The 26,798-nt window shown below is 39.4% G+C and overlaps 1 protein-coding gene across 2 annotated transcripts in view; it reads left to right on the forward strand.

The window, feature by feature from the left end:
- Window positions 1–3,496: 3,496 nt before the first annotated feature.
- COLEC10 (collectin subfamily member 10) overlaps window positions 3,497–26,798 on the forward strand; it is a 39,016-nt gene continuing 15,714 nt past the window's right edge. The window contains exons 1-3 of one of the 2 annotated variants that reach the window (XM_060611203.3): window positions 3,497–3,774; window positions 25,019–25,090; window positions 26,463–26,534. In XM_060611203.3, coding sequence (XP_060467186.1) covers window positions 3,627–3,774; window positions 25,019–25,090; window positions 26,463–26,534 — 292 coding nt within the window. In that variant the 5' untranslated portion in view covers window positions 3,497–3,626. The remainder of the gene's footprint in view (window positions 3,775–25,018; window positions 25,091–26,462; window positions 26,535–26,798) is intronic. The other variant, XM_060611202.3, reaches the window with a different exon arrangement.

Genomic DNA, 26,798 nt, shown 5'->3' on the forward strand with positions numbered 1-26,798 from the left:
TTTTGTATATGGTGTAAGAAAGTGGTCCAGTTTCATTCTTTTGCATGTAGCTGAGTAAGAGCTCATGAAATTGTGTCCCTCTGTTTTTCCTGCAAGTTCCCCATGCCTGGGGTGCCTGGGGTGGGATCTGGTCCTCCCCTCTTTTCACACCTGTGGTGTTCCTCCCTCTCACAGATAGTACCAAGGGTCTGTATGCCTTCTGACCATGTCTCTGCCCTTCCCACCCTCTTCAATGTTGCCTCTTCTCTACATCTAGCTGGGGAGAGTCTGTTCTACCAGTCTTTGGGTCATTTTCTGGGTTATTTAAACTGAGTGTATCTAGATGTATCTGTGGGATGAGTGAGTTTAGGGTCCTCCTACTCTGCCATCTTCTCTGGAAGTCTCTATGAATTGTTGAACTAAAAAAAAGGAGCGGGGGGGGGGGAGGGAGAGGTTGGAAAAAATAGGCATAGGCTATCCCAAGGAAAAGTACTAAGAACTATTATTTGCTTCAAACTGCTACCAGTGGATTTCTACATATAAATGTAATGAATGTATTTCACTGTTTGCCAGGAAATGCTTGAAAAAAAATGAAATAGATTTAGAATAGTCTAAACAACTTAAATAACACCTCTTCTCAGAGTATCTTAGAATTAAGAAAATACATTATATATCAAGTCTAAACTCACTTTATATGCCTTATAGCAATTGAAATTGAGTGTTTTGCTCTATGTCATTTGTCTGGTTATGATAGATGTGGAATTTGAGGTTGCTCACACCATTCTATGGATTCCCACTATTATCCCATCACTGTTAATATGGCAAATGAAACCATTTTGACATTTTAAGAATATGTGAAAATTAATGCATCTTCAAAGCTTAAGCTTATTCACCTTTATGGAAGACAAGTAGCATTTTAAAAAGCAGGAATTTGGGGAAGTGATTTGTATTAGACTTATTTTGGTCCCTTTTTCATTTTTTTTTTTCGTTTTTTTAAATGTTTATTTATTTTTGAGAGATACAGAGAGAAACAGAGCACTAGCAGGGTAGGGGTAGAGAGAGAGGGAGACACAGAATCCGAAGCAGGCTCCAGGATCTGAGCTGTCAGCACAGAACCTGACATGGGGCTCCAACTCACGAACTGTGAGATCATGACCTGAGCTGAAGTCCAACGCTTAGCAGACTGAGCCACCCCGGCACTCCTTTTTTGGTCCCTTTTTCAATTGGTGACTATTAATCAGAGTTCTCCAAGGAAACAGAACCATCAAGACATGTCTGTATCGATATCCATATTCTGTATACATCAGTATTATCTCTAAATTGAGAGATGGAAGGATTTGTTATAAGACATTGGCTCACATGATTATGGAGGCTGAGAAGTCCCATGATCTGCCATCTGCTAGCTGGAGGCCTGAGAAAGCTGGTGGCATAGTTTCAGTCCAAGCCCAAAAGCCTGAGAATCAGGGAAGTAATGGTGCTAAGTTCAGTCTAGGTGCAAAGGCCCGAGACCCAGGGAGATGATGCTGTGAGCTCCAATCCAAGTGCAGGAAAAGACCGAAATCTCAGTTTCACCAATGAGGCAGAGAGGGAATTCTTCCTTCCTCTACCCTTTTGTTCTAGTAAAACCCTCAGTGATGTGGATGAGGCCTACCTGGATTGGGGAGGGAAATCTGCTTGACACAGTCTACAGATTCCACTGCTAACCTCCTCTGGAAACAGTGACACATGCAGCCCAGAAACAATGTTTAGTCCAATACTTGGGCACTCTATGATGCAGTCAAGTTGATACATAAAATTAACCTTCACAGTGATGTTAAACAGAACACTTATCTTTTTGAACCTCAAGTACTTTGTCTGCAAAATGGGCATTTCACAGGGCTATCTTAAGGCTTAAAAAAGATACACGTAAGAGATCAACCCTATTTTGCACGTAATGACTATTTGATTAATGCCAGTTCCCTTTCCTCTCTCTCCTCGTATTGCTGATAAAAAGGTCCAGTTATGTCATATGATAAACCTTTTGTTAGGGATTGAATTGTGTCTTCCCAGACCAAAAAAAAAAAAAAAAAAAAAAAAAAAAAAAAAAAAAATTCATATGTTGAAGTCCTAAATCCTAGTACCTTATAACATAACCATATTCAGAGATAGGATTATAAGAGGTATTCAAGTTAAAATGAGATCATTGGGGGGCAGCCCTAATCCACTAAGAATGGGTAGGCTTATAAAAAGGGAAACATTTTGACATCGAGAAACACACAGGGAGAAAGCTGTGAGAAGACTGGAGTTGTACTGTCACAAGCCAAGCAAATACCAGAAACTAGGAGAGGGGCTTGGATTAGATCCTTTTCTGGTGTCTTCAGAGCAAGCATGGCTTTGTCAACACCTTGGTCTTAGACTTCCAGCCTCCAGAACTATGAAAAAGTAAATTTTTGTTTGCTTAAGCCACTCAGCTTGCAGCACTTTGTTAACAGCAGCCCTAAAAAACGAATACACCTGTATTTCTTACATTGAGCATTACTTGTAATGACATCTCTTAGAAATAATTCTTCATTAGACCTTATCAGGATAAGGTCCTGATTTTTAAGCAACAATAATAGGGGCACTTGGTTGACTCAGTCGGTTAAGTGTCTGACTCGATTTCAGCTCAGGTTATGATCTCGCGGTTCATTAGTTCGAGCCCTACATTGAGCTCGGCGCTGACAGCATGGAGCTTGGGATTTTCTCTCTTTTCCCCCGCTCTCTCTCAAATAATTGAATAAACTTAAAAAAAAAAGAAATATAATAATATAGAATCCCCCCCATTTTAGCAAAAACTTACTACAAACATCATTTTAATAATGTTGTCAAATTGTCATGTCACACTCTCTCATATGTTTGTTATTTACTATGATTTGCCAGCCATAATGTATTGTTAGGCAATTGATGTCCCTTCCTCTTTTTGCCACATTTTCTCAAATAAAATACTGTCCACACTTCAGAACATTTTCTTAAAATAGTGTAACAGAAAGGCAATAACTGGACCAAAGGCTATAAACATTTTTAATATTCTTGGTACTTATTGCCAAATTGCTTTGTAGAAAAGCTGCTGTTCATTCCTTGGGGGTTTAATCCCAAGACAACTCTTTGTAATGAGAGAAGGAAATAAGGTCATGAAGAACACTGGGAGCCCTAGCTTTCAGCTGCCGCCAACAGGTAATGAATATTTCCTTAAGAAAAAGCTCAAAGCCCTGCATAGTGCTTCCATGTCATGCAGGTGATTCAAGCAGTCTCTGACACCACCTTTCTGGAACCCAACATATAAATGCAACATAGGATATTAAGTTGTCAGCTCATGTACTGAGCAGAAGGCATCTCTATCCTCTCTGCTCTCTAGGTTGTTTCTACTGACCTGCACACTAGAGTGTTTAGCTCAGAGATAATTTTCAGTAAACTGTTGTCACTTGAAAATAAACAGTCTGGATAATGTATGGTCCATTTGGAGCACTGAGAAAATAAACAACCTAGGATATGCTTTCTTCTTGTCTTTGTAGCCCTTTTTGGAATGTGTGCTCCAGATACACTACCTTCTTCCCCAAAGCACAAGTTTTATTTAAAATAAAGCTGCTTGTTTGGCACTTCTGGGCAATCATTTTTGAAGAACCACAGCCATGAGTGGCTTTGGAGCCCTACTTGGAAGAAAGCAGTTCATCCTTCTGGTGCTTTTTCTTTTGCAAATTCAGAGTCTGGGTCTGGACATGGAGAGTCGTCCTACCACTGAAGTCTGTGCCACACACACTATAGCACCAGGACCCAAAGGTGAGGAAAGAAAAACAAAATGTTCATATATAATAAGCGAACTCTCTTTTCTCCTCCCTCAACCCTACTGGAGCTCTCAATGACTTTCTCTTCTCCCTCTTCCTCCTTCTTTCCTTCTATTTTGCAAAACCTGTTATTTATTTTAAAACCTCCCTTCATGTTAGGCAGGAGAATGTGGGGAGGGGGCAGGACGCGCCCAGGGCAGGGGAAAATTCCCTCCTCTGTGCTAATTTTCCAGGGGAAAAATTGTGCTATCTTCCAGGGGAAGATACACAAGCCACAACTTTGGTCTTTCAGGGATACTTTCCTGAAGATCATCTCTATTCTTGGGCTGCTCTGTTCCAATGCCTTTCCCAGTACTGATTTTGGTAAAGCTACCAGGCAAAAGCTCAGTAAAGAGAAAATTAAATATTTCATATATCTCATAAATTCGTGGGGTTCTGGCTTCCAAAGAGGAGGAAAATTTTTGTTGAGGATTGCAGGTAGTATATAAATGAACATTTCTTCATTGAAAGTGGAGTCTTCAGGGCCAAGTGCCTTCAGTGGTAGGAGGATAGACTATTGCAAAATTTTTTCAAGTAGAGCCAAGGTCTAAATGTGCTTCAAGCAACTGGTTGATAAAAAATGCTGCTGTTTTCCTAGTTTCAGTTCTGACCCTTTTGTTCTGAAAGTGGTCACTGCAGTGTAGATCGGTGCCCTTATTAGTAATTCCTGCTATGTTTCTCCAGGCTATAGGGTGGAAGAATCGCAGCTGCTTAAAATTTTAAGCAGAAAAAAAGGGTCTTTCAGAAAAAGCAGAAATATATCGCCCTATGCTTGTCTGTTATTTAAATGTGTATTGCTTAAAGTGCATTTTTCTTAATCAGTGAATTAATTTCCTCCTAAGATTGCAATCCAAGCTTTCACCTTTGATACCATAAAATAAATGCAGGGAAGAACAATGAGACCTTGGGGCTTCCAAATAATTTCTTGGGTGAATAAATGAATAATGTGAGGGCAAATGTTCAGAAAAGAAAGTTTTGATTAGAAATAAAAGTATTTACTTAGAACTATTAGTGGCCTTTCCATCAAGAGTATAAGAAACTTTGTGCCATTCCTGGGCTCTCATGGAAAATGCTGAAAATTAAGTTTTCTTTGTTCCTGCAAATGGGAGAGTCCATTTGAGAATAGCACTGTTGAACAATTTTCCTTGCAGAGAAACTACAATGTTCAAGCTATAAGAAGAATGGGCAAAGCTCTGCCAAAATAATATCCAAAATATAATGGATTCCTATTCAACAATTCTATTTATTCCAATCAGCCAACATATATTGAGTACCTATTAAGTTCCAAGCATTGTTTTAGGCATAATAGATGCATTCAATAACATACATCAGTGTCATGAACAGTAGAGAAAAAATTTAGGAGGGACGGAGGGCAATTAATATTTATTGCATAGCAGCAGCCTGTTTGCCATGGTCTTCTTACCCTCATTTCTTAATGCAAAATTTCCCCCTTGCTCCTAGAAACCTTGCTAAGATTTCAAACAATGTAAATCTCCTTCACTCTTTTCCTGAGCCTTGTAGAAATTATGAGATGATTACAAGCAAAAATATGACAGAATGAAGAAGTAAGTCTTCCTGGGTGGAGATACTTGGAAAGGAGCCCTCTAGAACCCTGGGTTCCAGAACTAGGTCTATTAGGGACCTGGTATGATGTCTTCTTCTTTTCCCAGAGCCTGGGGACTTCGCATTAAAATGAATTTTAAGTCCCTTCTTATAAAAGAGATTCCCCAGGGGCGCCTGGGTGGCTCAGTCGGTTGAGCGTCCGACTTCGGCTCAGGTCATGATCTCGCGGTCCGTGGGTTCGAGCCCCGCGTCCGGCTCTGTGCTGACAGCTCAGAGCCTGGAGCCTGTTTCAGATTCTGTGTCTCCCTCTTTCTCTGACCGTCCCCTGTTCATGCTCTCTCTCTGTCTCAAAAATAAATAAATGTTAAAGAAAATTTAAATAAATAAATAAATAAATAAATAAATAAATAAAATAAAAGAGATTCCCCAATTCTGGAACGTACTGAATACCTATCACATCTCAGGCCTCAAGTTAGATACTAAAGGTTTTAAATGAAAGCACTTGTCCTAGAACGTGTCTTCATTTCAAGCTATCAGATTGCAAACTCTTGGACTCAGGGCTCAATTAATTCCTTTTCTCTTTGCAAATTGCCTGTATGCACGCATATGGAGCAACTTATCCATGTTCATCCCTGCCTTTCTGCCACTCGAGGCCCTGTGCTGGATGCTGTGCTTACAGGGAAAAACAGGACTTAGTTTTTGTCTTCTCTCAAGATGTAAACTGCCATCTACCCTACCTCATTCCTTAGTGAAAGTGAGCATAGCTCCTCCCCTCCCAACAAGGCAGATTTGCATATTTGTTTCCACAAAAGAAGGAAGGAAGGAAGGAAGGAAGGAAGGAAGGAAGGAAGGAAAAAGAAAAATAAAGAAACAAGCCTGATGGATAAAGAAACATCTTAAAGGACTGAACTATTGCTTCTGTTCAATATATCTTCCTACGAGCAAGCTGGTCTATATTTTTCTTCAAGGCTAATCACGTCAATACCATAGTCACTAGTATAGCACGCAGAAACTTCTCTAGATACCCTGAGAAACATTAAAAGGAGTTTTCCCTAAATTCATTTGGGAGACTGGGAGCTAAATACATCATTTAGAGTTGTACGTGGAAAACCAGTAATGCTAATGTGTCATATAATATGTTTTCCAACATACACTGATCATTTTTTACTGCATTATTTCCTGAGCATGACTTGGTGGTAAGAAAGACATTGAATTCAATCTGATCTTCAGTATGTTATTACACCTATTGAGTTTTTAGTTTCTTTATTTGCCAAGTGAGCTTCATCAGAGAACTGTTTGAAGAATAATATAAGGTAAACAATGTAAACTTTAAGCCATGTAGACATCATAAATAGATAATTAAATTCTACTTATCTTTCCTTCCTCTCCCTGTTTATCTAAGTCTGTTGAGTAACAATTTTGGGAATAAGCATTGTTCCAATTATCAAAACTTCTTTGTTGAAAGTCATCTTTTCTTTCTGTGCCTTAAGTTTACTATTGTATGCTGTTCGGCCAGAAAATGTTCTTTCTTTCCTACCTATGTTGTTTCTTTAAACAATTCGTGTAAAAGTCTGACCTCTAGTGGTTTTAATTGAAAACAGCAGGGGTGATAAATTTTAACAAGAAATGTTAAAAAGAAATGTAAAACAATAAATATTTGAGTGATGATTCACAATTTCCAAAGTATTTTCAAGTAGATTATCTTGTTTAATTCTCACAATTTCCCTAAGTGGTAGCAATTACTTTAAACTTAAAGATAAGGAAACAATCTCAATGAGGCCAAGAGGAACTCTCAAACTCTTTCACATACTTACAGAACAGATATGCAATTTTAACTTTAGCCCTGGGCGTCTGGCTCTGGGTCCAGTGCCATTCCATGACATCTGCTGGTTTCTGTTAATTTCTTTAACATTGATGTATTTTTGAGACAGAGAGAGACAGAGCATGAACGGGGGAGGGTCAGAGAGAGAGGGAGACACAGAATCTGAAACAGGCTCCAGGCTCTGAGCTGTCAGCACAGAGCCCCACGCGGGGCTCAAACTCATGGACCACGAGATCATGACCTGAGCCGAAGTTGGACGCCCAACCGACTGAGCCACCCAGGCGCCCCCACTGGTTTCTATTAGAATCAGATTTGGAAGTATATTCCACTGACCCTTGCTGGTAAGAAATGGATGCAAGAATGCCTAAGAACACAGTGTTCATGCAACATCACAGCTCAACATTGTACCAGTATACGCTGAAAATAATGATTGCCTCCCGTTTGATAATCAACTCCATTACCTTATTAGTTTGCTTGGAAATTAAAGGTATTTTGCCTAACAGCTTATGTTGGCTTCCATTAGTTTTCTTTTCTTTCGGAGATTTTTGCTTTTTAATGACTTTTGTGTGTGTGGCCTAAAAGTTCCTTTGCGATCCATCTGGCTTCTCCCTACTTGTACCACATGAAACTGCTTCTTCACCTGTAGTCTGCTTCAGTCGCCGTTGCTTTGTCTCTCATTCTTAATCCAGAACCTTTGTACTCAATGCTCCCCTCTGTCTGGCCCAACTTTACCCGAGTCCAGATTTTCCCAAAGATAGTTCCTTCTCCTCATTCAGGTTTTAGCTCAAATGCCATTTTCACAGGAGGCCCTACCTGATACCCTTCATTTTCTGGTCCTGGTAATTGGCACAAACTCGAGTTGTTTCCGGGAATCTTCTCAGTCTCTAGTGCAAACAAGCCTTCTTGTGGCTTCCCCAGACGGATGGCCAAATATGCCCAGAAATGTCAGGATCACTTTCACAGCCAAATTGGAAGTCTCACTACCTGTAATGTAACTATCAGAGGTAATTTGGTTTCATCCCAAATTACAAATTTTACATTCGTTAAAGCTGAAGCCCAGAGAGGTAGAATAACTTGGTCTAGGTCACACAGTGGTTAATTGGTGGCAGGGCTAGAACTGGAACTCATATTCCATTTGTCAGGCCAGTCATTGTTCCATTCTACCATGTTATATCATCATCCTCACATTCTGTCATTCTCATTAAGCATGAAATGATCCTTCCCTTAGTTTTATAAATTAACATTAGAAAAGGAGTTCTGTGAGGTCAATGTATAAACATGGTACAGAATTGTTTTAGCTCGGTCACCTTGATATAAATTAAGTTGCTAATTTCTTCCTGGTGACTTTATCAGAGAGGTTAAGCAAGTAGGTATTTTCCCAAGACCTTTATATTAACGGCTTTAATTCACTAGATTCTTTCATTGAGAGTTTTAATATGCATTCTACGCCTAAAGACAAACCAAAATTTTAAATGGTTTGGCCAGGTTGTTCTGAATGATTTTTCCTCTCCTTTTCCTTTTGGATAGATACCAAGAAAGTACTTCAAGGTTAAACCAGAAAAAGAAGAGTAAAACTCCAGTCAATCAAAGTGTGGGCAAAGACGAGTCAGGAGGCCCTGAATGACAATGATTTAAAAAAATTAGCTTGTTTCGTTTTAATAAGGATGTGTCCTTTACTCATGCCCCGTCTTTCCCCAACTCTCTTGCACAGTAACTTGACCACCTATTTGTCACTGCTAGGGCCACAGTAGTAGGCACCTGCATGTTGGTAAAGATCATGGACTTTGAATTTGAGCTCCACCACTTACCTGCTCACGAGACGTTGAAGCCTCAGGGCCTTCATTTTTAAAATGGAGATAATGACATTGTCCATGTCAAATACTTCATTTGAAAATTAAAACATGTTCGGCATACAGCTTAGCCATCCTCCTTTTTGCCGTTAGCTTCCATTTTCGATTACCAGCCACCATAAGCTGCTTCTTTCCCCCATCCTGACAAAAGGCTCACAGACTGTAAAGTTGGCTCTATGAATAGAAACCACCCAGGAAATGCCACCGTCTTCCGCAGGTGGCTGCAATTTCCTGCCTAGTGTAGCCCCAAGGCAAAGTCCACTCTTGTTCATCAGGAGCTCACAAACTTGAGACCACCCTTACCCTTCACTAATGTTGCCTTCTTTCCGCAGTTGGCAGTTCTCCAACTGAGCCTGGTAATCTTTATCCATTAAATAGGAATCACAATAGTGTAAATACCCCTATGGATGGGATGGGATTAAATGAGTTAAAACCCACAAAACCAAAAGTCAGTTTTCTTTCCAGTAAGAAAAGATGGGATGGTAATAGTGTACTCACACTATTAGTGGTGAGGAGAAATGAGTTAAGCCACACAAAGCACTTAGCACTGTCTCTCACATATTGCCAAGGACTCTTGAAATATTAGAAAACCGTGGATTAGCAAAACTCGAGAGAAAACAGGAATGTGTTTCTTGTGTTGGGGGTCTTTTTTTCTTCCTTTAAGGAATGTTTTCCCGTGACCCAGGCCGGCAGGTTTGTTCTCCTTGGATCTTGACCATATACGTAGGCCAGATACAAACTTAAGTCTCTCACTCTTTTTTTATGTTTATGGGATATACTTCTGTTAGAAATGGTGTGTTTTGGCCTTTTCACATATTTTCAGGATATTCCAACCTATAACCAGTCTGGCTGGTTTTTGCACCACATACTTGATCTGCAATATTCTATACTTTCACAAAATTCGTTTGCAACGTTCTCTGCTACAAATATGTGCAGTGAAAATATGACACTCAAAGGCTCAAGTGAAGTAGCGGCTAAATAATGTAATTGTTTGCAAATTATTTACTGTCATCATTCTTGATTTGAAAACTCTAGAACCATCGTTTCACGTCTCTCGTGGCCACTTGAAAATACTGGTATCTGTTAAATAAAGTGTACGAATACGAGTCTTTAGAATTTACAAAGGTTTATCAATTATTTTTCATTGGCTGTAGTGACATACTACAGGAATCATTATTCCTATTTAAAGAGAAGAAACTGAAGCACACTACTCTTGCCTGTGACCCTTCTGAGGGTCATTTATTTGCTATCACCCAGGGGTGACTGTATGTGCAGACACTGCAGTCTTGAGTACAGTCAAAAATAGTTTAAATGATGTTGCTCTGCCTGGCTTGAGATGAACAAAAATCTAGAAAAGGATTTTGACAGGCAGCACCAAAGTTCCCCACCCCACCCACTCCTCAGACCACGTGCTCTGTGACCAAACAGACCCTTATGTCCAATGGCAGATGGACAATATGCTCTAGTAAGTAAGCAAGTAAGACAATATGCTCTAGACCAAAGCGAAAGTCCCCAAAGGGATGGAGGGACTTTGACATATTACACAGGAAGTTCTCTGGAATGCATTTATCAGTGTTACCCTAGCACTTGAAGAGTAAGGCTGGGCCAGTGATCTTAAGGCAAAGTCAGTACTAGTCCATAGACACAGACCAAATACACTGAAATAATACTCACATAGAGTGTGCAAAAGCAAGGGAGATGACCTACTTTCCTAGGTTAGAGGACCATTAAGATAACATTTTATTTTTCAAATTAGAATGGGCTCGACATTTTGATTAATCTCTCTCTCTCTCTCTCTCTCTCTCTCTCCCTATCTCAACTGTCTCTATATTTTGTCTCCTCATGATCAAAGGAGGAAATATCATGTTAGTATGTTTTGAAGGTGACCCAATCATGCCAATGTGGAACTTTCTCCTGCTCCCTCTTCCTGATTCTCTAACATTTTAACTCTGCACAGATGAGTGTATGCAAAATTAAAACGCTCAGCATTCATTGATGCCAGGGTGTTTCTGCACCTGCCTATAAGACTTTTCTATTGAGAACTGAATCTCCCAAATGCATCACTCTTACTCCCTGTTCTCCTGTATTCCTTCCTATCTTACTTTTTGGATTTAGAAACATGGGTGGGTGTGGGAGGTTAGGGTATAGTACTCTGCCATGTCAAAATGCATCACTAATGCAACAAAGTTATTGACTTAATTTTCTGGTCAGTGGCAACTTACTCTTGGAACAGGGGTGTCCACTCGAGGAGAAACTAAGTGTTATTCCATCTCCTTTTATTAAAATCAATCTTTTAATAAAGTAGAGCGCAGAATGTTTTCCCTATTCCAGCTCCAATGGCTTCATTGTAAATGGAAGCTCATTACATTTTGTTAACCTAATTTTCATTGTACCTTGGGTTTGCTTTCTTCTTTTTTTTTTTTCTTTTTTCAGTTTTCATGCTATTTTGTAGAAGTTGTAAGATTGTATCAGGTCTGACTAGCCAAATGATAGTTTAAACCAGAAGAGCCATTGGAAGTCTGAGTAGGAGAATGAAGCAACTTAGATTTTTTTTTCAGGTGGATGAATCTCTTGGCAAGGTTGAAGGTAGACTGAAACACTGAAGGATGTGAGAAGCTCCCAGTGGGATATGAGCTAAAAGCAAGAGATTAATGAGGGCTGTTGGGATAAGAAGAGAGGGGGAGATTAAAGAGAGATTTCAGAAGCAAAACTGGCAGGTTATAATGAGTTCTAAACAGTTTGGGCTGCCTCTGGACATTCAGATGGAAAAGTCCAGCAGACAGTTGAAGATAGATATCGCAAACATTTTTTAGGCATTTCTTCTCTACAAAAACAAATCACACTATTTGTCTTGACTCATGGTTTTTGTGACTTGTCTCATTTAGGGGAATCATCAGGGAGGAGGATACCGCCATTCTCACAGACAGGTGGGATGCCCATGGATTGGGATGCTGGGATATAATCGCACGGTTATTCCTTACAATGCTACTCTTTTTCTTCAAATTAGTTTCTGCCCCACTTTGTACTGAAAAGAATTTTAGACAGAATGTCGTATGTTACATCTACAGAGTGTTGTGAACGTTTCAGTGCCAGTGGCATAAATCTCTGGAAGCAAAAATACACTTCAGCCAGGGAGTTGCAAATCTGCACAGCCAAGGAACGGGCTAAAAGAGGCACCGCTTGCCCTTGGCCTCTTCTTTGCATCCCTCTAATTTCTACTGGCTAGAAATTCTAGGTGGCTATTGGATGATACTGTTATAAATTTCTCCAGTGCTCACCTCATTCCAGGCGCCATTTGATCCTTCATGTGAATTATCACGTTACTCCCCTCAACAACACTGTGAGGGAGATATTTCACTACTCTGATTTATAAACAACTTAGACTTGTACAATTTAAGTGGGTTGCCAGTGAGCCAGTGATGGATCCAGGACTTGAACTGAGCCCTTAGATCCCAGATCTTCCACTCCTAACTACCGCACTGCATTGCAAAAGCACTCGCCACTTAGTCCTGGATGGATGGGATTTCTCCTTGCATTTGTTTCTACTGACATGGCTGTGAATGAATTTTAATAGTGAATGATATGTGCAGGCAGGAGAAACCTGCCCAACAAACCTTGATATTGTATTTTTCATTAAGTACAATGTTAGTTGTTGTTGGGTTTTTTTCTTCCTGTTACTCAGACATGCAGTGACTACAAAAGACTTGGAGGTTCCAAGTAGTAATTCTTTTTAAACCAAGTAAACCTGAAAACGAGAGGAGGTGCTTTACAATCCAAGTAGGAAATATTGCAGGATATTTGAAATCTTCACTTTTCTTTGCCAGGTCACACAGGAATGAGCTGAAGGAGGAATACAGGTTTTTCGGTCTCTGAAACTGATGGGGCACAATAAGAGAACTGGTTGATATCATGGTCATGCACGTCAACAACCTGGGTTGGATCACAGGAAGCCCCCAGTAAACACAGTTGTTATCATTACTGACATTGATATTGTTATTAGATGACGTAATTATATGTCCTTATATATGTTATTTCCTTGCATTACTTAGCATATTAATATAGAAAAAGCACTTCTTTTCTGTTTCCTTATTTGACACATTATCTTGTCATCTGAGGAGAGAGCAGTAGAGTTGAATAAAAGCCAAATCTCCTTACTCCCATATCACGGATCTTTTCAAAATCGCACCCTGTTAGGTGCCAACAACACACATGACAATTTCCCTTTCGTAATACTCATGACATTTAGAAGACCTTGTTTGATGTCTCCTTCCAACCAAACTTTTAGGCTTAGATCATGTCTAGTCTGAGACCGTGCCGTATGCCTAGGACTCAACACAGGACTTAGTAGTTAGTAGAGACTCAATAAATATTTGTTCAAGAATGAGTGAGCAAATTGTGAAGTTTTGAGCAGCTCTTGAGAACAAAGTGTAAAATATCTGCCCTCATCACAAGGAACTTACCCTCCAGTTAAGGAGTTGACATTAATACAAAAAGTTAAATAACAGTGCATTTTAAAATAATACTCCAAGGCAGCAATTATAGAGTAGTAACAGGGAAGCAGATGGTGAATTACCAAGGAAATAATTCTATCAATAAATTCAGAGAATTTAGAATTTGAGACAGACTGATGGGTAAAATTTACAAAGGAGAGAAGGGCCATAGTTTCTTTATATTATTAATGATTTATTTTTTAAATTGAAAGAGTATTTTATGCTTGTTAAACATATAGCATGTATAAATATATGCAGAATAAAGATGTGTAAAGAAAAAACTAATGATTTCACATTTCACTGTCACTCTTCCTTTTCCAGACCCACTTCTCCCATGTAATCATCATTAAGAGCTTGGTATTGGCACTTTTCTCTATATTTTTTCTGTTTATTATTCTTTCTTCTAAGTAAGATCATATGCATGTGACTCTCCAAGAGACATTCTTTATATACGATAACATGGAGCTCTTGCTTTCTCCAGAGGTCTCGCTCTGACTCATTATTTTTAGTAACTGCACAGTATTTCTCCTTGTATTTTCATCAGTTCCACGATGACAAACTTTCAGATTGTTTATGGTTTTTGTTTTTGCCACAGCAAACAAGTGTTTTCATATACGTAAATACACACACAACACACACACGTTCTTACAAGTAGTTTTTAGTTCTTACAGTTATTCCCGTAAAATAGGTTCCCTAAGGTAAAATAGATGGTTTGGATTCTTTATTTTAATCCTTATTGACAGACTAGCTTCCAGAAATGGTGTAGCAATTGATGTTGCCAGAAGCAATGACTGAGTGCTCTCTGCATCTGTGGCATCGTTTGATGCTGCTAGTCTTTTTAGATAATTACTAAATCTAAAGGCAAAGTACAATAAAGACATTTCCATAGGTACTATTGTTCTGACTAATAGTGAGTACGGGCACTTTTCATCTACCATTTATTACTTATATTTTTAGATCATCTTTTTATTTCACTTATTATCTTTTTGCAAAACCTTTTTGCATGTTAAGAATATTAATCATTTTCTGTATCTTAGTGCTTGATTTTTTTCCCTTGTCTGTCATATATTTGTTTATAAACTGTATATATTTACGAGGCATCTTTTATCATATAAAAACTTTTAATTTCTCATGTGGTCATATATGTTTTTCTTTTCTTTTATGACGTCTGTGTTTTTTTTCCTCTGAAGAGACGAACTTCAAACAGAGAGAAAAGTGTGTGGCACTCAATGGAGGCATGAATTGAAAGACATTTTAATAAAAAAAATGAATAACCAAGTTGAACAGGAATAGAAGGTTATGCAACTCAATGACAGAAAATAACACCAGAAATTTCCACCGATGCCAGTCTGTGAAAGTCCAAATGCTAGACTAACTAGTTTGGGCTTGGCCTATAAACACAGAGGAACTGCTGAAATGTTTTGAATGGGGCAGTTTTATAATGAAAATGCTATTTTATAAAGATTAATCTGCAAGATGGTTTGAAAAAGTGAAGTTCAGATCTAAGGAAACCAGTATTTAAACAATTATTCATTGAATAGACACTGTTCTAGGCCCTTGGAGTCACTGGTGAATAAAACACCATGCAGACCATTTAGGGACCACCCACAAGCAATAGGGATTATATGAGGACAGGAAGAGGTAGAATGATGGCAGTAGTGTTAGGAAGAAAAAGAAAGGACACATGTGAGAAAAAGTAAGAATCAAGGTGGAAGTTAGGAAGGAGGAATAGCCAAAGCCAATCTGGGTACTGAGCCTGGGAGATTAGAGCATGGTGGCAACACTGGGAGACACGGGCAAATTAGAAGAGGGAACAGGGATGCCTGGGTGTCTCAGTCGGTTGGGCATCTGACTCTTGATTTCAGCTCAGGTCATGATCTCATGGTTCATGAGTTCAACCTCTTGGGATTCTCTCTCTTCCCCTCTCTCTCTGCCTCTACCCCGCTTATGTGCATGCACTTACTCTCTTTCCCTCTCTCAAAATAAATGAATAAACTTAAAAAAAAAGAAGAGGGGAAAAAAATATGGGGTGGAGAGAGTAGTAGAGCCAGTCTGGCTGCCTTCCTAGATTACAAGCCATCACACAGACCTTTCTCAGCTGACTCCAGTCAATTCATTAATCAGCCATTTGAGAGAATGACATTTCAATCAATTACTAATTTATTTAACTGTATTCTCATTAAGCTCACATTTATCTATCTTAACTTTAAGGGTGTTATTCCCTTTCTTTTGAAAACCTTTGTTGAGAAAGCACCCATTACATCTGAGACGCTGTGCCAAGTGCTAGGGATACAGAGAAAATAGTGCATATCCCTGACCTGTCCCATCACGTGACACAGTGTGGTGGATGCTTTGAAGTAGGAGGGGTGTTCCCTTCAGAAAATGAGATGATCCTGACAGTTAAAGAGGGAGATGGCAGCAAGAAAGTCTGTACCAGGAAGACTCCTGGGGAAAGGATGTGACACGTGAGCGGAACCCATAGGATGCATGGTTTGGATGGAAAATAAAAATCCACATGAACTTTTATTGATGAGAACAGTGTAGTAACAGCCTGCCCTCATATAATGACAAATTTGTATTTTATCTTATTTTCTTTTTCACTTAAGTTATAAATTTATTCTGGTGGAGCCCAGTGCAAGGGATCCCATTTCTTCCGGAGAAAGAATAGGGGAGAGTTTCAGGGGTAAGCAGGTAAAGGCAGGTGTTTCCTCCATTGTGCTCCCATAACAGCTCCTCTTCTAGCATTTATCACACTAATTATATGCTTACATGCCTATCTTCTCCTGAGGTTTTGATTTCCTCATAGGAAGGCCCTTTTTTCCTGATCTGTGTCTAGTAGACACATAATATAAGTTTCCTTACATTAGTAAGGAAGTAAACTTAAACTGGTTAGTCAAACAAGCAAACAGAGGAGAGAAGGGGAATTCATAGACTCATGTAACAGGGAGGGATTCAAGCTGCACTAGATCCAGTCCGGAGTGAGGTGCTCAGGACTCAGTCTTCATACCTTGCTTCTGCTTTCCTCAATAATGACTTCACTTTAAAGAAGCTTCTCCCTTCGTGGTGGTCAAATAGATTCAGATATTTCAATAGTAGTTTATCCTCTCTGCAACCCTTGCAGTAAGAGCAAGTCTCCATTTTTGAAAGTGATAACTACTTGAGTTGTTGAGGAGACTTATCTACGAATTGAGACTCACTGGCTCTTGGTGAGTCACATGTCCATTGCTGAACCAATCACTGTGGGTTAGGTTTAAAACACATGGACGTAGAATAAGCAAGCGTGGTTTCCTATGGAAATTTGTGGGACTGGTACTAGAAGCACAGAAGAAGATACCAGGAAGGTAAAAGCAAGAGATCCCCACTATACACTCAACATTTAGTGGATCATTAAGGGCACACTCAATGCACAGGTATCCTCTGTGAAATTTGCCATCCATAATATCGTTTAATCTTCAAGCAACTCCGTAAGAAAAATGTAACTATCTCAACTTTCTAGTTTAGGAAACTGAAGCAGATAGAGTACGCACTATACTTATATTAGTATAATATGAAAGCGCTGTTAAGTGGAGATGTAGGAGTTGAGCCCAGGTCTCTGTGACTATGAATTAGTCTGCTAGGGCTACCATAACAAAATACCACAAACTGAGTGGCTTAAACATCAGGAAGTCATTGTCTTGCAGTTCTGGAGGCTGAAAGGCCAAGGTCAAGTTGTTGACAAATTTGGTCTCTCTTAGCTAAGACCTCTCTCCTTGGCTTGCAGATGGCCGCCTTCTCACTGTGTCCTCACACGGCCTTTGCAGGGATTTTTTTTTTTTTTTTTTACATTTGTCCTTGTATCCTTTTGTATGTCCAAATTTCCTCTTCTCATAAGGACACTGCCAGATTGGATTAGGACTGCCCAAACAGCCAGAATTTAACTTACTCATCTCGTTAAAGGCCTTATGTCTAAATACATTTGCCTTCTGAAGTACTGGGAGTAGGGCTTCAACATGAAGGGCTCCAATATGAATTTTGGAGATGAGGAAACAATTCAGCCCAAAACAGGCTATAAAACTCCTATTCTTCCCATTGCACCAAGCTTCCAAAGACCTGTGGTTCTGAAGGCTGAGACCCTTGCCAAATTGTATCTTGGTTAAGAGCTGCTTTCTTCCACGGAAGATTGTCCCTTGGACAGCTTTTCTCCTTAGAGGCAGGCAGCTTCCTATGGACTAAAATGAACTTAGTTCTTTTGTAATCATATCCCGACTGTAGGACCAAAATAAACATTTCGCAAATGCTTTAAATGTATTGGGAAAGATGTTAATTGTTTTACAAGGATGGTCTTATTTCATGCACATTCTTTATAACTGGGTGAGATAATGTTAGGGAGGAGCTCAGAAAAATCTCTTAGAGGACCCTTGCCCTACTGTCATGGAAAGATGTTTTTCCATTAATGAGAAAATTATTATTTTTATTTTTATTATTATTTATTATTTATTATTATTATTATTATTTTGCTGTTCTTCTTAAGCCAAGATGGCCAAGGTCTGGGTCTCCCTTGACCCACAGATAAGTTGCCTCATGGCAGTGAAGATGCAAAGTAATGTCTACACATCATTCTTCCTTTAAAAACTATGCTTGCTCATTTTTTCTGCTTTCATTAAAAGAAATATGAAGAAAACCCCCTCCATGTCTGAAATGGGGAAAGAGAGCTGTGATGAAATGTCACCAAGGGTCTGTAATCTCTCCACAGTTTATGACCACTATCTTTGAGGGTCAGTGAGCCATGCTTGCAGAAGCCTGATTTTAAATTACAGATCACCTTCTCCTGTTGGTTCCTGTTATCCGAGTGTTTGTTGCCAGTCCTAGGATATGAGACCATTTGGAGAGCTGAAAAATCCCACCTTCAAGGAATGGGCAGGTAACACTAGACATAACCTGGCAATACACTGGATAGGGGAAAAAGAAAATAAGAAACCTTTGTACTGATTTCTTCCTCTACCTGCAATTTCCATCACAAAGCTATTGAAATGAAAGAAAAATATCATGTGTTTCAGCATAAGGAAACAGCCCTCAATTCAGGAGACTAAACAGGTAGTTACTCTATTTATTTCCATTTACAGACAAAACAGAAACTTTGAGAGGTTAAATACCACACACACAAAGGGATATAATTAGAAATTGAATTCAAGATCTGTAAGAATGAAGCCCATGGATTTTATCAATATATCCTCCCAGCCTCACAGGGACTGCAGTCTTCTATGAATGACCAATGGAAATGTGTCTTCTCCCAGCCACTCTGGTCATGACAGTTTCTTGATTTATTAGGAGTCCTTTCAGAATTAAAAATGGAATTTTTGTCATGATTTGTTTTCAGTGAACCTAGGTTTATTCCTCTGAATGTCTGTCTTTCTTTCTAAGGGCTCACCTCTTTTTATTAGTTTATATGCAGCACAGTAGTACAGGCTCAAGATAAACGAGGTCACAGAACTCTATAAAGATGGCTTTAGCAAATCCCGGTAGTCAATTAAAATTTAAGATTGACATAATGATATTATGTGTACACAGGAGAATGTTCCTACCTTTTAGAGACCTGCTGAAGTATTTAAGGAAGATATGTCGTGATGTCCGTAATATACTTTTTTAAAAAAAATCAATAAAAATACATAGATGAAGCAATGACAACATGTTAATTGTTAAACTTCAGTAATGGGTATATATATATTTCCATTTATCTTTAATTGTGTGAAAATTTACTTAGCACACATAGTTAAGTAAAAAAGTAAGTGACGATTGTAGGATAAGGATTGAGGTAGTGAATACAAAGGAAAGTTTAAAAGAAATGTCATTTCTGGTGGTGATGATGATGATGATGATAATCATTCTTACACCTCCCTTCTATTCTTGTTAAAAGAAGAACAGATGAGTTTGCCAAGCACTAGGCACTGTGCTGCACACTTTTTATGCATTGTCTCCATTAGTCTACAACAATCCTATGAAGTAACAATTATTTTCTCCATTTAATGGATGGCACTGGGATTCAGAAAAATGATATAATTTGTCCCAGAGCTCTCTTCACCAAAGGAGGGCAGTCCCTTTGCCTTAGGGAGAGCTGTGTAGGAGTGACTGAGTTGAAAGAATTCAGGATTAATGGGGAGATAAGTAAAGGCACAGAGGGACTGATAAACAGAGGGACTGGGGAGAAAGCAAAAGTAGTAGGTCCCAAGGATGGCTGAATAGTTCGGTAAAAGGATGAGGTGGTGATCCAGGAGGTAAAAGTACTGGGAGATAGTCCATTTTATGACTGTACTAAGATATGTGGTGTATATGAGAGGTCCAGGGAATAATCGATATGACAACAGAGCTTTCCAAGAATGAGAATGTAATTGGCAAGAAGGTGTAGGTAGAGACGAGAAGGATATATTTTAGAGAAGAGTGCTGGCCCCGTTAATAAAGCACCCCATACCACCTCCTGCACTCAATTCAAAGGCTGAGCAGGAGGAGGATTGCTAACAACCTCCTCCTACTCTATAAGACTATTTTGGCAGTGGGAAAAGTTCAGCTTCTAGTGATCTTTCTTTAGCATTTCCAAAACCAATTCGCTAATTTTTAATAATTGCTTCCTTTGAGCAGGGGGTACTGACCTAGGTTCAGCAATTTCAACTCAAACTAGACTTTAATTTTTAAAGACTTTTTGCTTGTTGGGGGAAAAAAAACTTTCCCTTTCCCTAAGAAAAATTAGTCAGCTGTGCGCTCTGCTGGAATTCTGGTGGAGAGATTATCACAGCAAGCTGGCGGCCTGGGGGGGCCAAAACAAATCATTTTTGTAAAATTGAAATTAGTTCATTTCAATTGATAGCTTTTCATTTAATTTTAAAATGTAAGTAGCTATTTTTAAAAGGAAAAAAGAAAGTCTAAATTGCACTACTAATCCAATGAAATATTGCCAAGAGGATGAAAGCAGACAACTGTGAGCCATGTGGGGGATCCTTTCCAAAGCTTGCTTTTATACCTCTCTTCTGTTCTCATTAAAGCAAGTCTTAAAGATCAAATGAACCCAGGGTTCAAGCTGAAGGCAAGGGCACGAGTTGTTTACTTCATCTCTGCCAGCAGCCTGCTCAGCACCGGGCTGGGATGCAGGCACACAGGTCAGAAGAATAATAATCCTATTTTCACCCTCCCAGGTCTCCATCAGGAGCCACCAGGGAGCAGTAGATGACTAAGTCCCTCATCTGGCTGCTTTCAGTTAGATACTTGCTTGAAAACGAATGGGAAAGCTCAGAGGAAGGTGGAAAAGAAGGAGAAGTAATAATGGCACCAATAATTTTTGTGGTTTCATGATTCACAAAGTGTTTCACATACATCCCTGCCTTTGATCTCACTTTTTGGTGAGCAGGACACGTATCTTTGGTCCCATTGTACAGAATAGCAATCCAAAACCCAGAAATGTTAACAAGAATTTGTTCCCAATCAGACAGTTTGTTCAGAACATGGGCTTTGAAGGCAACTGCCCTGGTTTGAATCCTGGCTTTATTACTTACAAGCTCTGTGACCCTAGGAAGTTACTTAACCTTTCTTTGACCCATTTCTTCATCTGTAGAATGGAGCTAAGAATAATATCCATCTCAAAGTTGTTGTAGAGGCCAAATGATAAGATGTATATCAAGTGCTAGGTACCCTTTGGCCCATAGTATTCAATAAACACTATCATTACACTTGTAAAATGTTTTATGGCTCACAAAATATATCCAGCTCAACTGTATTTATTAGGCACCAGACACAAACAATGTGTTAATTTATGAAGATGCTACAATAAATCACCCATAACCCCAGCCATCCCACAGGTCACAGATGAGTGTAAGGAATAACACAGAAAAATGGACTCAGGATAAAGTGATATTTTCAACAATGAAGGTAATTAAAGGGAGGATTTAGCCCAGCCTGAAAGTGTTAGAAAGGGCTTCCTGAAGGAAAATACTTTTCTAATTTTACCTTGACTAAAACCCTCTGAAGCTCTGCAGAAGATAGTATTTTGTCCATTCTCCAAATCAGTGAATCAAGGCTCAACAAAGGTCAAGGACGTCCCAAGCTCCGTCAGCTAGTGAGTGGCAAAGCCAGGTCTCAATTATACTGAACTACCTCAAGGATACATTCCCTGTGGATTAAGTCATTGAGATGCTTGGCTGTTTTTTTTTTTTCTTTTCTTCCCCACTGTTTCTTTTTTTAAAAAGGAACAAAAACAGCCATTCTTTCTGCATCTCTCCTTTTCCTCCCTGAAAAATTTGACACAATATCAAATTATTTAAAATCCACAATTTGCTAAGGGTCACAGAATCCTGGATTGGAAGGGATAAATGGAGGGATCTGGTAGGGATCTGGGGGCACAGAAATACACATGTTGAATCCTAGCTCTGCCATCCACAAGCTCTATGACACTAGGCAAGGAACTTAACCTCACTGAGTCTACTTCTCCATTCAAAAAATGGCACAATAATAGTTTTCACCTCCTAGAATTGGTATGATGATCAACAGTTCTGGCATACATTATAATAACTCAATAAACATTGGCTACTAACTTTATCTAAAGAAATGCCACTTTGTCCATCCACTTCACCCCTCTGGTCTGATCATACAAATCATCTGTGTGTTCTTTTTTGAAAGCTTCCCCGGAAGGAGATTTTAGAGCTTCACGTGGGAAGTGTTTTAATGCTTGACCCATCTCATGACCTGGAAACCCAACCGTTCCATACTTGGCTTTTTGACCTGGAAATCCAATGGTTCCATACTTGACTTAAGCTTTCATTTAAAATATTTACATTCTGCTGTCAGGAAAACATAGAGAATGGCTGAGCATGCTTTTTCTGGACAAGTAAATGACATCTCAACTTTCTCTCTCCCAAATTGTCTAATCTGAGGAGCTTCACTTTTGTCTTTAGAAGTTTTTTTTTATCTACTTCTTTCCATTAGTGATGGACAGGACTCCTTCATATCCTGAGATTGCTGTGGTGATAATTCAGGTAGCTGGTCATAATATCGTGTGTGTTGTGCTCTTTATTTTCAAAGCACAATTGCATACTTACCTTGTTGATGCTAAAACAACTGAGAGAGGTAGGGAAGGCAGGTATTAAGTCCACATTAAGGATGAGGACACTGAGATATAAAGAATAACAATATCCACCATTGCTAAGAACAGATTATGTTCCAGGTCTTTTATGTATTTGATCTTATTAAAGTTCTTATAAGGGCCCTTGTTTTGTAGGCATTATTAGCTCAATTTGTATGAGGGGAAATCGAGACTCAGAAAGGGAGATCACATACCTAACTTTCCCCAGATAATGAGTGGTCAAGTGATAAAGTCCAGATCTGCCTTATTCTAAAGCCAATAAACTCTATCACTGACTTTTGAAGGGTTGCTCAACCCATCAGAGACTAACATGACCTTAGAACCCAGGGCTCCTGATTTATGGTCCAGGACACTTTTCATTAAAACACTCATTCTGTCCTTGACTAGATGGGGTGTGAGAGCTAGATCCACCTATGACTAAGATAGTTGCTGCCCACCTGGGTGGCTCAGTTGGTTAAGGGTCCGACTTCAGCTCAGGTCATGATCTTGTGGTTTGTGAGTTCGAGCCCCACATCGGGCTCTGTGTGAACAGCTAAGAGCCTGGAGCCTGCTTTGTATTCTGTGTCTCCTCTTCTCTCTGCCCCTCCCATGCTCATGCTCTGTCTCTCAATAAATAATAAACGTTAAAAAAAAATAGTTGCTGCCCACACAGAACTGCTTTGCAGCTGTTCCTGTTTCCTACCTGTCTTCTATTCTTAGCTTCCTGGTCTATGCCTACTACTTGGGGTCTCTCACACATGCAGTCCGAGAGCAAGAGTTTACAAAGTATAAGTTATAATTTATATATTTTATAATTTGTATATATTTATATAATTATATATAAGTATAGAATATTATTTATATATGCATTACACATCAATATACACGTTTGAACATGTACATGCTTCCAGAACTGGCCAAATTCACTATAAAAATAAAGACTTGTCATGCCAGATGTGATACACACACACACACACACACACACACACACACACACACTGGAATATTACTCAGCCATAAGTAAGAGTGAGATCCTGCCATTTGCAACAACATGGATAGACCTAGAGAGAATTATGTTAAGTAAAATAAGTCAGACAGAAAAAGACAAATACCATATGATTTTACTTATATGTAGAACCTAAAAAGCAAAATAAATGAGCAAACAAAAAGCAGAAACAGATGTAAATATGGAGAACTAACTGGTAGTTCCCAGAAGGAAGGGAGGTGGGGAGATGGGAAAAATGGGTGAAGGGGAATAGGAGGTACAGGCTTCCAGTCATGAAATGAATAAATCACAGAGATGAAAGGTACAGCATAAGGAATATAGTCAATGGTATTGTAATAGTTTGTATGGTGATAGATGGTAGCTACACTTGTGGCAAGCGTAACATGACCTACAGACTTGTCAGATCAGACTTGTATACCTGAAACTTACATAAAATTGTCAACTATATTCAGTTAAAAAAAAAAAGAGGGGAGCGTGGGTGGCTCAGTTGGTTAAGCATCCAACTCTTGATTTGGACTCAAGTTATGATATCATGGTTTGTAAGATCGAGTTCCACATCTGACTCTACACGGACAGTGTGGAGCCTGCTTGGGATTCCCTCTCTGCCTCTCTCTCTCTCTCTGCCCCTACCCCACTCATGCACATTCTCTCTCTCAAAAATAAATTAACATTAAAAAAAAGATTTGCAAACTTCTCAGGAATTCACCAGCAAAGACATTTCTTCAAACATAAAGTTAGCTAGGTTTGCAAACTTGAGAATTTCTTGGGAAAAATTTGAAACTGTCCTCCTATCCTACCTATACTGAGAGCAAGGGGAGACGAAGGAAAGAGGCAGACCACTCCAGATCGGTAGGTGGTGATGTGAATAAGCAAGGGAAGTTACATATGAAGCTTGGCTTCGGTGGTGGTAAGACAAGAAAGTTTCCACACCTGCCTGCCAGAATCTCAAAAGTTTATATAGATGCCTTTTCAGGGTTCAGTCACATATACCTGCCAGATGGTCGCAACAACACCTCACTCTGTCAAAGCTGCATCCTTGAAATGGCTCCCACTGTGGGAATGGTGGTCATACATTGCAAGATAGGGAAAGGGGTGAGTAGCTTTTAACTGATTTCCTGGGTCTGGTTCAGAGGTCAATGGGTGGTCACATCCCTTTAATGACCTCCCCCAACAGCGTGGGAAAAGTGAAAGAGTAAAGATACCAGAAGTGTCCTCTCCTTCCCTGACTGTCCAGTCTATGTGGGCCCATGAACATAGTCACATCAGAGTTATAAGGCAAGCCCTTGGCTGAGGAATGGATTCCAGCCATGTTCACCACCATATCCTGGGGAGGATGTGCTATGTTATTATTCGAGCTGCTCCACTCATTCATTTTCCATTTCCAAAGGAGATGATGGCGAAAAGGGAGATCCAGGAGAGGAGGGGAAACATGGCAAAGTGGGACGCATGGGCCCGAAAGGTAAGTGCAATGATGTGAATGTGACACTGTAATATTAGAATTGCTTTCCTCTCTCTACTGGCCTTGTCCTGGAGATTGGCAGCTTTTGGAACACTCTTGGCTCCAAAGATGAATGAAAGGTACTTCAATATGAATGTACTTGCTACCAGAGAGCTCCTATGACAGTGGCTGTCAATAAATCACCACACATTTCCCAGGCTGCCTCCTTAGGATGAGCAGGGGTGGGATATTCCAGGAGACCTAGGGAGGAGCAATCTCCAGAAATATCTAAGAAACCACGAGTTTTAGAAACACAGCTGGGTTCATAGCTGTGTCTTTTCTCAGAATCCACTGCTAAGCAACTCCTTTTGGCTGACCTAGAGTGTAAGGAGGGGGATGAGAAGAACAGAAAGAGTTGACTGATCCGTTGGCTTACTCACCTTTCTAAGATCTGTCAGTAGATGATGGAGTGGGAGGAACAGGGCCAAGGAAGATGAGAATGACACAAAGGCCATTAGGGAGTGTTTTTACTCATAACGCCAAGAGTAGCTTCACCAATACATAGCTTGTGGATTGTGGTGTCTAAGCGTGTGTCTTCCAAGCACTGGACATATTCTCCGTCAACTGTTACAAGGTGGTGGCCCTAGATCACTGACTTCAAAATCTTTAGCAAGTTAAAGAGAAGAAAAGACTCACAAGCTTTTGAAACCTCAATTTGAGAAATGCTGATTTATACTCTTCCTATTCTATAAATATGTATAATATTCTATAATTATGTACAATCAGTTGCAAAATTATACAGCTTTATTACTGGTAAATGTTTTTTAGGTCATCATAGAAAAAAAACAAAACTGATAATTTTGGAGGAAATCATGATCCCGATCATATTTTTGGGGGGTAAAAACTCAGTAGGGCAATCTCTGATGTCCCCTTGATCATGAAGTTTTACGATTATACATTCTCTCCCCTTCTTAAAAATGGCTAAGATAGTCAAATCTTGTTTTGAAATAGGGAGGAAACAGAGTTCCCAAGTGAAGCCCAAAAGGATCTAGAAAGGAACAGAATTAGAATAAAACTCAAGAATTCTTCCACTCAGCCTCTTATTTGACCTCTAGATTAGACATCCTCTGCTATAGACCTTTTAGGAATATCGTATCAGGAAACATTTCAGTACCATTGGGTCCAGGATTTTCATTCTTACCCACATTTAGTTTTCGTATATACACTACAATGCTATTAAGATAGATAATAAAACATAGGATATATGTTCCATACCACAGACAGAAGACTATGCTTTTTGGATTTCCTTCAAGCGGATATCATGTACTAGCCACATCTTCAAAGGGAATTTAAAACCTTAGGATGTAAAGATGACACATGCTTTGCTTTTCAGGAATTAAGGGGGAGCTGGGTGATGCAGGAGACCAGGGCAACATTGGCAAGACCGGGCCCATTGGCAAGAAGGGTAAGCTGCATTTTTCTTTCCTCCAGTGGTAATTTGAGGCAAATCAAACATACCCTTGATATATTCCAAAACGTTCTGTATCATGAAAATGACCCCTTGTCTTTCTTTTAAAATATGAGTTTTTTTCTTTCTTCATATCTTGGCTGTTCCTTCTTTACATAAACAATGTGTCTAAAAAATAAATAAGGGGCTTGAACAAAACTAAACAGAAATTCAAGGACAGAATCACATATAAAGTTCTGGTAGCCTTGGGACGCCCGGGTG

Source organism: Panthera onca, chromosome F2, assembly GCF_046562875.1.
Source record: "Panthera onca isolate mPanOnc1 chromosome F2, mPanOnc1 haplotype 2, whole genome shotgun sequence".
Taxonomy (NCBI): Eukaryota; Metazoa; Chordata; class Mammalia; order Carnivora; family Felidae; genus Panthera; species Panthera onca.